General features: G+C 44.4%; 1 protein-coding gene across 5 annotated transcripts in view; it reads right to left on the reverse strand.

Annotated features, from left to right (window-relative positions):
- Positions 1-14,382, reverse strand: part of PDE9A (phosphodiesterase 9A) — a 50,725-nt gene that overhangs the window by 10,859 nt on the left and 25,484 nt on the right. For 3 of the 5 annotated variants that reach the window (XM_064647009.1, XM_064647011.1, XM_064647010.1), the window contains 4 exons: positions 10,744-10,828; positions 6,352-6,433; positions 3,996-4,070; positions 892-978 (listed from right to left, as the gene is read on the reverse strand). In XM_064647009.1, coding sequence (XP_064503079.1) covers positions 892-978; positions 3,996-4,070; positions 6,352-6,433; positions 10,744-10,828 — 329 coding nt within the window. Of the gene's footprint in view, positions 1-891; positions 979-3,995; positions 4,071-6,351; positions 6,434-10,743; positions 10,829-10,936; positions 14,013-14,382 lie in introns of those variants that run through there. The other 2 variants (XM_064647012.1, XM_064647013.1) reach the window with 2 other exon arrangements.

The raw sequence follows: 14,382 nt of genomic DNA on the forward strand, positions 1-14,382 counted from the left end.
TTCAGGCCTTTCTGGGAGTCTACATCCATCATGTAAAACAGTGCCCTCTATTCTGTGCAAACTCTCCGGGTAATTAGAAGAGATTAACGAGATGTAGGTCTTCACTACAGGACTGGTATGAAACATCTGTGTAATGAACTTCCCACCGTGATGTTTTTAATTATTATCTCAATCAATTTGTCAGACAGAGGGGTAAGTTTCAGTAGATATAATTCTTCAGGCTATCCCTGGATCCTTTTTAAACAATGGATTAACGGATAAAATATTTCCTGTTCTACAGTTCTATAGGAACGTGATTTTTATTTTCTAAGAAAAACAATATATTGTTCATCTTTTTAGCAAATGCTTTCTTATGCTCTTCCTTGTACCTGAAAACTTATTGATTTTTAAATATTCCAGTGTTTCTTCCTTAGACATCTCACTTTTGGTATGATCTCATCTTTATGACATCTTGCGTCTCTGCAACATTCTCAACATTAAAGGCTGAAGCAAAGGAAGTTATTTAGCTTCTCAGCAATTCCTTTCCTTCCTGGCCTGCTCTTTTACTCCCTGTGATTTAGTACATCTAATGATTATTGGCTTTTTTTGCCCGTATCTGATGACACTTGTCTTGCTTCCATTTACAGGAGGTACCAAGAGCATTCAGCAGGAATTAGTTGCTGTCAGTAAATAAAAACTCAGCAAACAAATGCAAAACAATTTAAAAAAAAAAAAGTCATCTGTGACCACAAGAATGCAAACATTTTCTGAAGTACTTAAATGTTAAGAATTTGTGTAGACTGACTGCTATCAGTGGAATTACTCGTGTGAGTGAAGGTAATTCCATGGCCAAATGTCTCATTTATTGATTTTTGAACATGAAAAATTGCATATATAATTCAAAATACTTACCAACCACCTCTTTAACGTGATAGGATTGATGTTGAAGTCTTTTACCAGCCCGAGGTCGTGGTACATGTGTTCCAAACAGCTCAGCATCTGCAGCCAGGAACAGACAGGTTATGGCCTTGGTAAATATCCCTTTATGATACACTGCAAAGTGAATTTCCTCCTTGCCAGCATCGAATAATTGCAGAGCCCTCTCGTTACGATGAAAGAAGGATGTTCAAAGGTTTCATGATGAAAGACAGAGCAAGAGGGGAGACAGAGAGGGCCTGAAAGCTTTTTGAAGCAGGCATATTGCTGTTGACTTGGTAGATTTTGTGCAGGGCTTTGAATCACACCAGCACTCTTCAGTAATTTAGCAATTCCCGCTCAGGAAAAAGCGTTGCCATTTTTCTAACTCAGCTGGGATATGCTCTAAAGCTCAGTGAAATCAGTGGGAGCTTTTCCACTGACTCCAAAGGCTTTGGCTGTACAGAAATGGATCAAGCCCCAGCTAGATAGAAAAATGACAGCAGAAAATAAGAGATCCTTAAAGAAACATTTATTCTAGGCATGTGACAATACCATCTTTCTTTATGACTTCTTGTCCTAATTCCACTATCTTAGCTCAGATCTCTTATTTAACGAAAGATCTCCCGTTATAACCCTATAAAATTGCAGCAGTTTTGTGACCATTCCCCCTAGTCTGTAACTAGGAATCCCAGTAGTTGAAATGCACAGGCAGGCAGCTCTTTTGAGACAACATCTGTTCTGCAGGAGAAAAGGGGACGCAGGCAATTTAGCACCACCATTCCTGTTTAATCATCTGGGCTTGAACGTATTGGAAAAAAAGATATTGACAATCCCAAGTGTTTGAGCATTTAACAGCAGCCACCAGTCAGAAACGAACAGGCTTCCAGGAATTCAGGAGCTTGTGTATCTGCATTTCCATTTCCAAAGGCTAAATCTGCAGGGGATGAAATGTAGCCATTGTATTAGAAAATGCGGTTCTTAGGCTGTAAAGCCATCCAGGAGTTTCCAACATGATGAATATAATGTCACAAATACAGCCTTGGAGATATTTTTTGAGTTAGTTTCCCGTTATTTGGGCTCTTAAAAACTCACCAGAAAAATGATTTAATCTAATGAAACTTTATATTTATCCAGGGAATAAACATAATTCATGAGGTTACAAGTGGGATGACTTTGAGTCATCCAAACAGGAAGAGACTTTCCTGCAAGACCTGAGGGACAGTGTCACGAACTGAATTTTGCTCAGATCACATGGACAGCATTTTGCTGAAGATCCTCTTGTCCTATTCCTAGGTAGAATATATGTTTTGCAATAGTTTCATAAAAGACTTTCTGAGACAATAAACTTGATCCAGAAGGGCTGAATTATCCTCAGAAACACCTATATCCCCCCAGCTGTTGCCAAGAGAGCTTTGGGTGAGTGACAAGGTGACTCTAAGTCCCAAAGCTCTTGCCCCTGAACACGTGAGAATCTCAGTTTTCATTTTTAGCTTTATGATGAGCAGCAAAAGCTTGAATAAGGGACTTTTTTAAGGCTTGAAAGTGAGAGGGCATTTGAGAAAGAGAACACAGGGTTTTGCTGCATAGCTCTGTTTACTGAGATGCTGCAGAGCACATTATTCATTTGCTTACAGATGATTATGGTTTATGACCTGCCTGTCCCACACGTAGGCAAATGCTCATTGCTAAACAAGCAATTGAAATATTAACAGAATTGAAATATTCTCTGTAAATACAAACCAGAGCTAAAAGGGTGAGATAAACCCATATGGTCCCCAGCTCAGCAGAGCTTGTGTGGAGTCTTATTTTTGAGCAGCACTCCTCCTTGCAGGGCATGCCTAATCCCCATGCCCTCTTGTTAGCCTCCTTCATGCCTCCATATAGTGTTTCCTAGTACTCTGAATGAGTTACTGTGCTAAAATATTATCCCTTAGCACTCAAGAATCCATGGATAATGGTTTTTGTTTCCCCTTATTCTTTCTTAATAGTCAGGACAATAAGCCAACAGTGTTATGGTCCACCTGTCAGAGTGTAATTCCTTCTTGCTGCAACGACCTGACAGGAGTTTAAAAGCTGGGGGGAAGGCAGATGGATGGCCTTGGTACAGAGAAAAGGGGCTGGAGAGGGGGCAGGGGCTGCAGAGCACCTCTGACCACACGAGGGAAGCTCTGCCAGCCTCTGCAAATGGGAGATGGACCTCAAGCCACCAGAGAGTCCTTCTCTTGTTCTACCAGACAGAGGAAATATCCTGAAGGGACTATGATATTCCTGTGGATGCAGTATGGGTGTTTTTTTCCTTGTCATGTCGGACTACAGGTGCTGAGCCAGAGTGACTCTTGTATGCACAACATCCAGTTGAGAAGGTGATTGAGGAGACTGGTGCTGGGATTGCTGCTGGAACTACCCAAGCCTTCCCTCAGGAAAAACCCAGCACTGAGTTTTTCCTGAGGGAGATTTGATTGTATTTGCTGAACCCAAATTTACATTGTATTATAAGCTGTCCCTTCTTAGTATCCTTCTCCTTCATGTGTCTACAGAGGTTTGCACAGAACGTTCTGCAACACAAGTGATGGACCATGAATAATACCAGTAGCGGTAACAAAAAGAAGAAAATGAAGCAAAAAGAAAATACTAATTGGCTGTGCAGACAGCTTTGCAACCTCTTCAGAACACACTTCAGTGTGATTCACAGCCCTTGGCTGAAGGGGTGTGAATCAATGCGTGAACCTCTGCCTGCTGCCTTATTGATTTGAGTGGAGTTATTGATGATGTGCTTAAGCACACACTTCGCTAGGGATTGATTTGTTCAGATGAAATGGTATGAGGGAACTCATGTGTCAGTAATAATAGTGCATCAGTTGTGGGACATCACTAGGAAGGGACTAAATTAAAAATAAAGAGGAATCAGGATATGATAATCAGTATAATCTGCCTGGCATCTGTTAGGAAAAACTACTGTACATAGTTTGTGTGACATGAAAATAAAAGAAGTATAGAGAGTAGGCAGCAGAAAAGGGGGAAAGCACTGCAGACTGTCTCTCTTCTGGCCTTGTTGATTCCCAGAAAGTTAGCTAAGCCAGCTAACGTGGCATCCCTACCTCGTTGGGCTCCCACAGCCAGACGTCAAAGGTTGGTTTCCGAAGTGCTTCGATGGTCTCTTGGGACAGCATGTACTGCAGACAAAAAGGCACTTGGCATAAGTAGGGGTGTCACTGGCATGGGACCTGCTCTTGGAATGTCTCTGGGACTCATGGAGTTCCTTTTACGAGGGGTTTAGCCCATATTTCCCAAGGATGTCTCCCAACTGTCTCCCCTCTTCCCATCCAAACCTCCCCACCCTTCCCACCAGCTGCTCATGGCCACGCCAGGATGTCCATGCCTGATGGATGGAGATCCTTCTAGAGCAGAGAGGTACAGGGTTTGGGAAAAAAGGGAGGAGAGCAGAGAGGTGTTATGGACAGGGAAGTGAGTAAATCCAGCATGGTAATATAAAAGACACAGATCCATCCCTGTCTGCACTGGTTCTGCTGCCTGCAGAGCACGTCTGGTTCTGCTGCCTGCATCCAGTTATGGCTGGATGGTGTGAAGTGTCTCTGCTTACAGTGTTAAATTAGCTGGTGGGTATGATATATTTATTTTCAGATGATTTATGCTCTTGTTTTGAGTGTTTTTTCGAGAACGCCCACAGTTTCAAATTGGTTGTCAGCCTGAAAGATTCGAGTGATTTTTTATCATTACGCTCAGAAGCTTAAAACAAAGTCAAGCTCATTCACCAGTTACAATTGCATACAAAACGAAAACAAGGAACATGGAGGGTTAAAAGACATGGGGAGATCAGGGCTCTACAATTCATCTTTCCAAGACTCCATTCATCAGAGTCGTTCTGGGACTCAAAAACCTTGTGGCTTTGATTGTGCCATTTACCATGGCTGCCCCTAGTCTGGGATTATTGTCCCGAGAGGGTGAATGACGTTTTCTGAGCCAACAAATTTTTTGGTGCTTAATCCTAGGAGGAACAACTCTGAAGATCAGTTTTCCTTCTTGAGAAGGCAAGTCTTGCTTTTGCCTATATAATGTGCATCCATTGTGACGTTCTGCAAGAAAACTGCAAATTAGCAGTACAGATTTGTTGCTGTGTACAAGATGTAACAGTGTCATAGTGACATCTCCCTTCAGTGTACTCACTGCTCCCCAGACTCACTGGCACGGGACAAATCCAGCACCTGACAACTGATGACAAATTTTGCAAATCTCTCCAAACAGAACCCAAACTTCTAAACCCAAAATTCCCGTGAGTTTTGGTCTAGGGGTAATACAAAAATACAAACTAACAGTTTACTCTGCAGTCAATAGTGCAACTCTTCCTAGCACCTGTTATCAGTTCAAGATCCTAATATCAGAGCAGTACATCAAGGTTTGACCTGATATATATACTTATCCAGGGGAATAAAAAAATCTGATTTAGAACTGATATGTTTTGTGAAATCGTGTGTTAGTGTCAGGAGCACAAGCCTCTCGGGCAAAAGTTAATTAAAAGAAATATAAGTCCCATAGTCTTTGCTTCAGAGACCCGGAGGTCACTTTTGCCAGGCAGAGCAGAATAAACAGCAGAATTTACAGCTCGTTGCTCTGTAAGGCTCTGAAGGCAAATATGCAAGGATTCATGTCCATGTCACACACCTGCATCACACGAGGATTTCAGAGTGGCTGAGCCAGCTTTGATGTGTGCAAGCCCATGGTTCAACTATGATTTGGACACGTGTGAGCTGGTGTTTTGTCAAGCTGTGACCTGGGCACTGAGCAGACACAACCTGGCAGCTTTTAATAACTCCTGGGGGCAAAGGCTGCTGGTGCTAGGACCAAAAATCCTGTGTTCTTCATGGTTTCAGCCTCATTCATCACTCTGGATTTGTACTTGTACTTGCCCAGGAGACATTTTTCTTCCAGTGTTACTGTTTTCTCCAGCAAATACACTAACTCATTTTCACAGGGACAATGAATCATTCCGGAGAGAATCCAATGTCGCATTTTCTCTTTGTTTCCCTGGGTGAAGCATCCCCATAAATTACTTTTTAAATTAAAAAATAATCCATTAGGAGAGAACAGGAAGGAGCACTACTTTCAATTAGAGCACAACATTGTAGGGTATTTTTGATTGTTGCTATGAGCGTGGAGAATAAACAAATATAAACCAGACAAAGGAGCGTTAAATGTTGACGAATGCAAAATGTTCATTAACATTTCAAACACTAATGAGCCTTCAAGTATTAAAGACTACTGAGGATTGAACTTTAAGTCACTGCAGGCAACAACAGCTCACAGGGGTTTTGGATCAGGCTTTGGATTTAGAGTAACTAGGAGATAATGGCTAGGGAGTTATGCACTGAAAAGCAGAGCTTGTCAGGATGGCAACCATGTAGTAGGATTTTGGGAAGAGGAAGCAGTGAGTGGTACCTTTGGGTAGGATGGTACATCCCTTCGGGGAGCCGGTCTCTTGTTTTCATCCAAAAAGCTGTACTTGCAGGGACAGTTAGTCCTGAAATGAAATATTCATCTCTTCTCATTTTGGGAACAGAAACACAGTGCCTTGAAAAATGCTGGAAGTACTCTAGTCTCTCAGTAGGCATCTCGGAGAATTACCCCACTCCCCAACCTCTCCCTTTCTAATGTGGTGCTGCTCAAATGCTTTAAAAGTGTGATCCTCTTTAGAATTTTCTTCCCTTGTGCAACACCTCTGTTGTCCCCTCTCCATCTATTTGCATTCAAGGGAGGAGGGTCTGTGTATCCATGGATACTCAATCACTTCTATTTAAACCAAGTAACTTTCAGTGCTGTCCATGGCAGGCATCCTTCTCCAAGGCTGGCAGAGCCCTGCCAGGGACCATGCTGGGTATGGACACTGGCTCACCTGTGCTTATTTACTAGTGCAGGCACCCACTGAGCCTTATTGCAACCCAGCTCCAGGACTTGTAAAAGCTTGGGTAACACCATCCATTTTGATGGAATGACCATCTTGCCTGCTGCCCTTCATGTGGGACAACAGCAATGAGGCACAGACTTGGCAGACACGCCTGCTTGGCTCCCCAGTCCTGGAGGAAAGGAGTCACTGCCAGAAATTACAGGTAATTAACACTTGCCTGGTTATTAACACCAGCACCCACTGTCAGTTAGCTTTTCTTCCTTCCTCTGCATATTGAAAAGCCAAGCTGAGCAGAGGATCAGGGGAGACCTCATCACTCTACAACTCCCTGAAAGGAGGTTGTAGCCAGGTGGGAGTCGGGCTCTTCTCACAGGTAACAAGCCACAGGAGGAAATGGCCTCAAGCTGCAACAGGGGTGGTTCAGGTTGGGCATCAGGAAGAATTTTTTCATCAAAAGGATTGTCAAGCATTGGAAGAGGTTGCCCAGGGAGGTAATGGAGTCCCCATCCTTGGAGGTGTTCAAGGAACGACTGGGTGTGGCACTCAGTGCTCTGGTCTAGTTGACAAGGTGGTGATTGGTCAAAGGTTGGACTTGATGATCTTGGGGGTCTTTTCCAACCTAAATGATTCCGTGATTCTGTAACTGGTGGTGGGAGACGCCCAACATCCTTAGAGCCTTCAAGAACATTGAGGTGCTGCGCTGCAGTAGGAGAGCAGTTTCTCTCCTTACAGCCACAATACTTTAACATAACATGTGTTTCCCAGGTATTTGTTCACATGGGCTTTATTAACTCTCCTGTGAGGCCAATCTGCTTGCCTTTTGCATTTATAGAATCATGGAATGGTTTGGGTTGGAAGGGACCTTAAAGATCATCTACTTCCAAATTCCCTGCCATGGGCGGGGATGCCATTTACTAGATCAGGTTGCTCAGGGCCACATCCAACCCAGCCTCAGACAGTTCCAGAGATCTATCCCCGTAGTTCTAACATTTGGATTATCCTTTCTCATTTTTCAAGCCTCCTGCCAAAGGAAGCAAAAAGAAACCCCCCAAAAGAAGCCAAGCAAAGCATTCCGCTAACTTTATTTGTCCCTTTTATGACTATTTCATATATTCTGTATTGCACCTCTTTTTAGTGCTTCTCTCCTCTGTTGGGAGTTGGTCCATGTGTCTTTTCTCTTCTTAACATTGATGTCTGCTGTAATTTCTGGTGGCAGTGTCTGAATTCTGTGAAAGTTGTGTCATCTTACAGTTCATGGTGGTCAGCTGACTTCAACCAGCTGCCTTTTCCTGCCCTGTTTAAGGAGATTCTCAGTTGGTGAAAAGCTGTCTTAATCGTTTCTAAAGCTGTTTCCTCAAAACTCCACTGTGTGGGGTATTAGTTGGATAAAAATATTGAAATTGGGGCATTCCTTGCCCTAATTGGAGCTGACTACCAGGGTTAGCTGAGGGTCAGCCAAATATCTCTAATTCCCAGCTGTAGTGAGATATTGGAGCCTTCATCCCAGCACACTGGGGAACACACCAGAGCCAGGATGCATCAGACCTTTACAAATGTAAAACTGTATCTGCAAATGATCATGATTTTAAATGACACTATAATGCTATTAGCATCTGCCAGTGGAGAGTGCAAAAGGCAGACAAGCAGAAAGAAAGCAATTTGAGGGGATGCAAACGGGGCTGCTCTGCTCTTCCGAAGAGGAGAGATGCACAACTCACTGTGCACGATGACTTTTATAAACCCGGCTGTTCAACCTTACTCTGTCATTTGGTAACAGCAAATATAAGAACAGGTAAACATACAGGAATACAGCTGGGTCCACCCTGATGTCACTGAAGGAATAGATGCACTCACACATATTGATGAACATTAATTAAATTTGGATGTGATCCCTGATTGCAGCTGCAGTGCGTTATCTAGTAAATGACACTGCACAGGGGATGACAGGTCTAAATAGGAGCAAATATATTTCCACTTGCCCTGGGACGCCTCTGTTCCCCTACTTATCTCATGCCAAGGGGAGAGAGCTTGCTCAGCTTTCTCTGATGTGAAGCATCCCTAGGCTGGTGTCACTTTAGGCCAGTGGCATGGCTCCTGTGGAGTTAAGGTAGCTTGGGAATAGGGATCCACAGCTCATTCCCATCCTGCTGCTGCCTGGAGACTCAAACCCTTAGGGCACAGGTAATCCTGGACAGAATTCTGGGCAAGGAGGAGAAGCTTCTGTGCAGCTGGGAGGAGGAAGACCCAGCTCCAGGTAACCAAGAGGAGCTGTGACAGGCAGCTGCCATAATGATGTGACACAGAGTGACTCAGAGCCGAGCGAGCTGGGCTCCTGCTTCAGCAAAACCAGCTGTGCAGTGTGAGCTCAGAGCAAGCCAGTGTGGGTGTCTGTGCCCAGAAATACCTGCTGATGAGCTCCACACCCATTTTTACCACAGCTTCCCAGCCTCACGCCCCATGCTGGTCTGGCTTTTGTCATATCTCACTATGAGCCCTCGGTGAAGACCACACCCCAGCTGGAGCCAGCTGCACTGGGAACACGTAGCACTCCCCATTCTGCCTTTTCTTGGTAACAGATTACTGTTTATACTACAAAACACAGACTGCAAGGTGACAAGACCTGAAAAACGAATGAATCATGGCTGCTGAGACAGTCTCGTACTTCCCGAAGTGTGTGGTGGCAACTCAGCGAACACAAAGTTGCCATTACTTCTGGTTTTGGTCTTAATTTTCTATCCACCTGTGCATCACTGTGCTCCTAAGTGCAGCTCTCCCAGCTCCCTACAACAGCTGAAGGAAAGACAAGTGGACACATGCATTATTCCCATCACTGCCAGCACAAATCAGCACATGTGTTTCGCGTCTGCTGCCAACCCGAGCTCTGAGTTTTCTGACGAGATTTCCTCACACACCTCAACAAGGGATGGTGCAAGTCACAGGGCGAGCTGCAATCCGCCCTACTGGTATAAATCCGGGGCAGACCTGAGGTTAATAATGTTACTCTGCGTTTATGCTAATATGACAGCTGAATTTGGCCTCAGACTTAATGGGAATGTATTATTGTTGTGCCTCCTGACATGTCTGGATAACAACATTTATAAAAGCGAGTGATTATAAAGTCTGAATCTTTTAGTGAGTCTCCCACTGCCCTCAATAGGAAACAGTTTTGATTAAAGGTCAGAGAGTTTGACCCCAGATGAAGAAAATAAGAGAGGCTGTCAAGACAGCATATTTACATTTGCTGAGAAAAATCCTCCTCAGCCACATTTTGAGGAACATGGTGTACCCCTCCTCACAACCTTCCCAGAAGTACTCCTAATCTCACAGTGATGATTTGTTTGTCCTAATGGGATATTTCAGTGACACAGGGGGGCACTTTCCAGCAGAGAACACGTACTGTACAAAATGCAATTTTTTTCTGCTGGTGTTTTAATTACAGCGAAACCAAGCTTCCCAATCACAGTGAGCCCCTGAATAAGAAAGCAAATTCCCAATTTCTTGTTGAATTTGAAATGGATGATTTATAATAGCATGAGATCATAATTAGAAGAGCTGCTACATATTTATTTGGTATTTTCCCAGAACGTATTGGAGTGTTAGCTGGTTCTCAACCAAACGCTGCACTGAACAGAAGTTCTTTTCCCATTCCCTCTCTCCCAGTAAATCTGGATGAAGAATTCCCACTCTGTATGGTGAAAAATAACTGTTGCAAAACCTTTCTCTCTATTCCCATGGCCCAAGCTAATTTAACTGATGAATGGCTATGGATCTTCAAATGTTAAATTAAAGCCACTGTCCTTAATGATTATCAGTTTCCTCGCTCTTTTACTTCTAAGCCCAGAAGGTAACTCAATTCTGCGGAAACGTTGCATTCGGGTTTGAAACCAGATCCTTATTTCTGTGGTCAAGCCCAAAGCAGAACTTACCTGCTGCTTCTTGCTGCCATTTCCTCCCTCATCTTTTTAATGTCGCGCTTGCATTTCTCAATCTCCACCACTTTCAGGCCTTCCACTGTCAACAAAGGAAAACAACAGGGGTGTTACCATGGCAAAAGTCGCGGGATCTCTTTTCAAAGAGCTTTAAACAGTGGGGTTATCCAGTGAGCCAGCAAGCCCTTACAGACTGCCTTGGTTCTCACACATGCAGGTGCTGCCAAAGCGATATATCTTGGAAACCCACAGGAATTCTCTGCTGCCAATTTAGTTAATAGCCACAGTATTTTTAATTCACAGAATGGCTACAACGTCTCAGCTTTTCCAGGATTGTTAGCAGCGGTCGGCTGTTCTGGTGCCTTCACTTCTCTGCTGTAGAACTCGAATCAAAGGAAATCCTGAGCAAAAAACCCCTCCCGCGATGGGATGATAAGCGCAGGCAAACACGTCCCAGTAGGATCAGAATTCCCATTAAGATAAAAGGTTTTAATCTGAAAGTTCACGCAGAGCATTAAGGAGCTCTGGGCTGCGTTGCTAGATACAGAAAAAAAACAAAGTGAGAACGCGGGAGGGAGAGAAAAACGCTGAAAAGTTTTGCTCTAATGATTGATTTCTCTCTCCTTTTTTTTTTTTTTTTTTTTTTTTAGGTATTGAAAACCTGTCACTTTGTTTTGCCGATCAATTTTGTAATCAAAGGTTGTTTCTGCATGCGGCTCAAAAATCCTATATTTCCCTTCTGTACGTAACTGTGAGAGCCACAAGGCAAAAAGTTTGATTGCCTGTTTATGCAGCACACACTTTATTGTAGCCACGAGAACCCAACTCAGTGTGAGTATGAGTATTCTCCCTTTTCTTTCCCCCTCAGCTGGAGTATCATTGTGCTCAAGGACATAACACAGCACCATTTATTACGTATATGTCATTCATATGCACTCATTTCACAGCTCATTTGTTTACTGGACTCACTGTTTGCACGGACAAGCTGTGGTTCAGGGAACTCCAGGGAATGTGCAATCGGACAATCAGTATTCAGTAACCTTCTTGGAAAATCACAGTCTGAATCACACTTATCTGGAGAGCAGCATGTAAGTGATAAAAACCTGCCTTGAAGGGCACAACTCTGTAGATAAGCAGAGACCTCAGTTTTGTTTTTGTTTTGCCAGTAACAACAAAGGTTGCTGTTGGAACTGGGAAAGGGGAAAGAGATGTGTATGAACCAAGCCCAAAATATTAGGAGAGGAAAGGGAAAGGGGTTTGATCTATGCTTGTTTACAGGAATATACTCTGTTTAAAAATCCCATGTGCAAATTTATATTTTTTTGTCTATCACTGTTACAAGCAATTTCTTTGGATGATCACAATGTGATGACACAGGTAAGTTGCTGTCCTGCTTGTTCAAGATTTTTGTTCTGGCTACCTGGCTGCACTTTTCTGGGGTACTTTGTTCAACTGCTGATGACCGGCTCCAGCTGAGCCACAGGCCCCTTGCTGCTGTGTGCCACCTTGGTTCATTGATCCATGAGAAATTCATGGGTATCCCATTTGCCAAGCTGTCTAAATGGTGTCTGGTGCCTGTTTGAAGCAGTGGGAGCAAAGCAGAATTACCAGAGTGACAGGGAATTGGGGCAGGCAACTGCAGGGAGGAGTCCTGGTGCACAATGGCAGCCCTGAGGATTTTTTCTTGTTGCATCTCCTTGGTTTTCATCCCAAGCCTCTCCAGGGGAGCAGAGAATTTACATAATTATTTTCTTAAGGTAGATGTGAGATGCTTACAAATTGCAAAGGGCTTTTGCCAGCTTCCTTATTCATGTGTGGGCTGCTGTGCAAACACTGGAGCAGAGTGAGTGAAGCCACGGGACAAAGCATTCCCAGTGCTTGCTCGGCGTGGACTCATTTTCCAAGGGGAAGTGACAAGCTTTAGCTGGGATTTAAAAATCAGTTAAAGAATTTGGCTCCTTGAAAACACATCTCTGACGTGGTCTCTAGGCAGGAATGGGAAGGAAGCTGAGAACATTCCATGTGAGGTGCAGATGTAGCGCTGTCATGAGCACTTATCCACACACACACGTCCCCTCTGGGGAAGAAATCCTGGAGATCACATGTGAAAGTGGTGGAAAAGGGATCTCTGAAGGAGGCAGGAGTAAAGGCAAAATAAAAGCACGATTCTTTTCACATTTGGCTTGCAAATGATAAATGGCCTTGTCATGTGCACTGATTAAGGGGCCATTATATTATTCTGCAGCAAGAAATACCTTCTGAAAAGACCCTGTGCTGTCTAAATAAATCCTTGGGCTGAATCCAGCAATGAAACATGGCTCTTAAAGCAACCTCTGGGAGCCCAGCTCGAGCAGGGAGGTTGGACACTCCCTTTCTCCCACAGTTTTGCTTTTTAGACATGACAGCCAGGGATTCTTTCAGAATGCTGCAGATTTAGCCCCATTGCAAACTCTGGAAGTCCAATTTCGAGCAGATGGGTGCACTTGTAGACTTGCAACCTGGGGAGCTCCTTCCTTCCCACAGGCTGAGGCTGCTGGAGCTGGGACTGGGAGTGCTCAGGGAGACTGGCAGCAGATTGGTACATCAGATGCTAATTCCATCAGCAGAGAGAACCCTCGTTTGGGGACCAGGGAATTCAGTTCACCTGCATGGCACAGCAGCTCCAGGTAGGCTGCCTTCCCTAAACAAGCAATAAATTGCTGGAGTGTGCACGTGCACAACTTTTCCCTGCTGGCAGTGTCACGAAGTCCTTCCTTATCTCCCTCCACTGCCTTGGGCTGCCAGTGCTGAAGGGCAGCCTGTGTACCAGGGATCCCAGGGGATCACCAGGGGTCAAAAGCAGCCCTTATCTGGCTGGGATGGTTGCTTCCCTGCGCTGCCAAGGAGATAGAAATACCCACAGGAACATTTGCCTCATTTGCTCTAGTCCATGGCATTTAGCTCTGAGGACTGGAGCTGGTCAGAAGTTTCATTGAAAATGCAGAGTGACTGAGCTAATTTCTCTCCCCCCCCCTCCACCCTCTTTTGGATAAAAGAATAAGTCAGTGGAGCCCTGGGAAAAACAGCAGCCAAACAGACAGGAGGAATTCCTAATCAGGCTTTCTGCTGGGTGTAGGCACACTGCAGGCTACCCCCTCCATGGACATCCCACAGCACCAGGAGCCTGAGGCTGGGCTGGCTACAGGGAGAGGTTCCCCTGCAGCTGCTCTTCGAAGAAGAACATTTTTTTCCTCTCCCTGCTGACAAAGGCATCAATCTCACTGAGCAGCTGCAGGGTCAAGGTACCTTCTGGTCGGGGGAAGTTTCAGGAAAACAACTTCTTCCATGAACCAGAAACTTTTTCTTCTTTTTCTTTCTTTTTTTTTTTTTTTTTTTTTTTTTTTCCCCAGCCAGCTCTAGTGGGAAAGTGCTTTCTGCAGCTGCAGTGCTGGGAAAGGCTCTGCCCACTCCTACCTCCAGTGCTGTGCATCTGCGAGGATGTGGCCTTTGGAATCGAAATGGTGCTGGGTGACAGCGCCTTATTCACACCCCTTCCCCGCCCCTCTGGGACCTATGTTCGGCATAATATACTGAAAAGAACTCAGATGATGCACGGGGGGGGGAAAAAACAAATGAAAAACCAGAATAGGAGCTCTT

The sequence above is a fragment of the Pseudopipra pipra genome, chromosome 2 (genome assembly GCF_036250125.1).
Source record: "Pseudopipra pipra isolate bDixPip1 chromosome 2, bDixPip1.hap1, whole genome shotgun sequence".
Taxonomy (NCBI): Eukaryota; Metazoa; Chordata; class Aves; order Passeriformes; family Pipridae; genus Pseudopipra; species Pseudopipra pipra.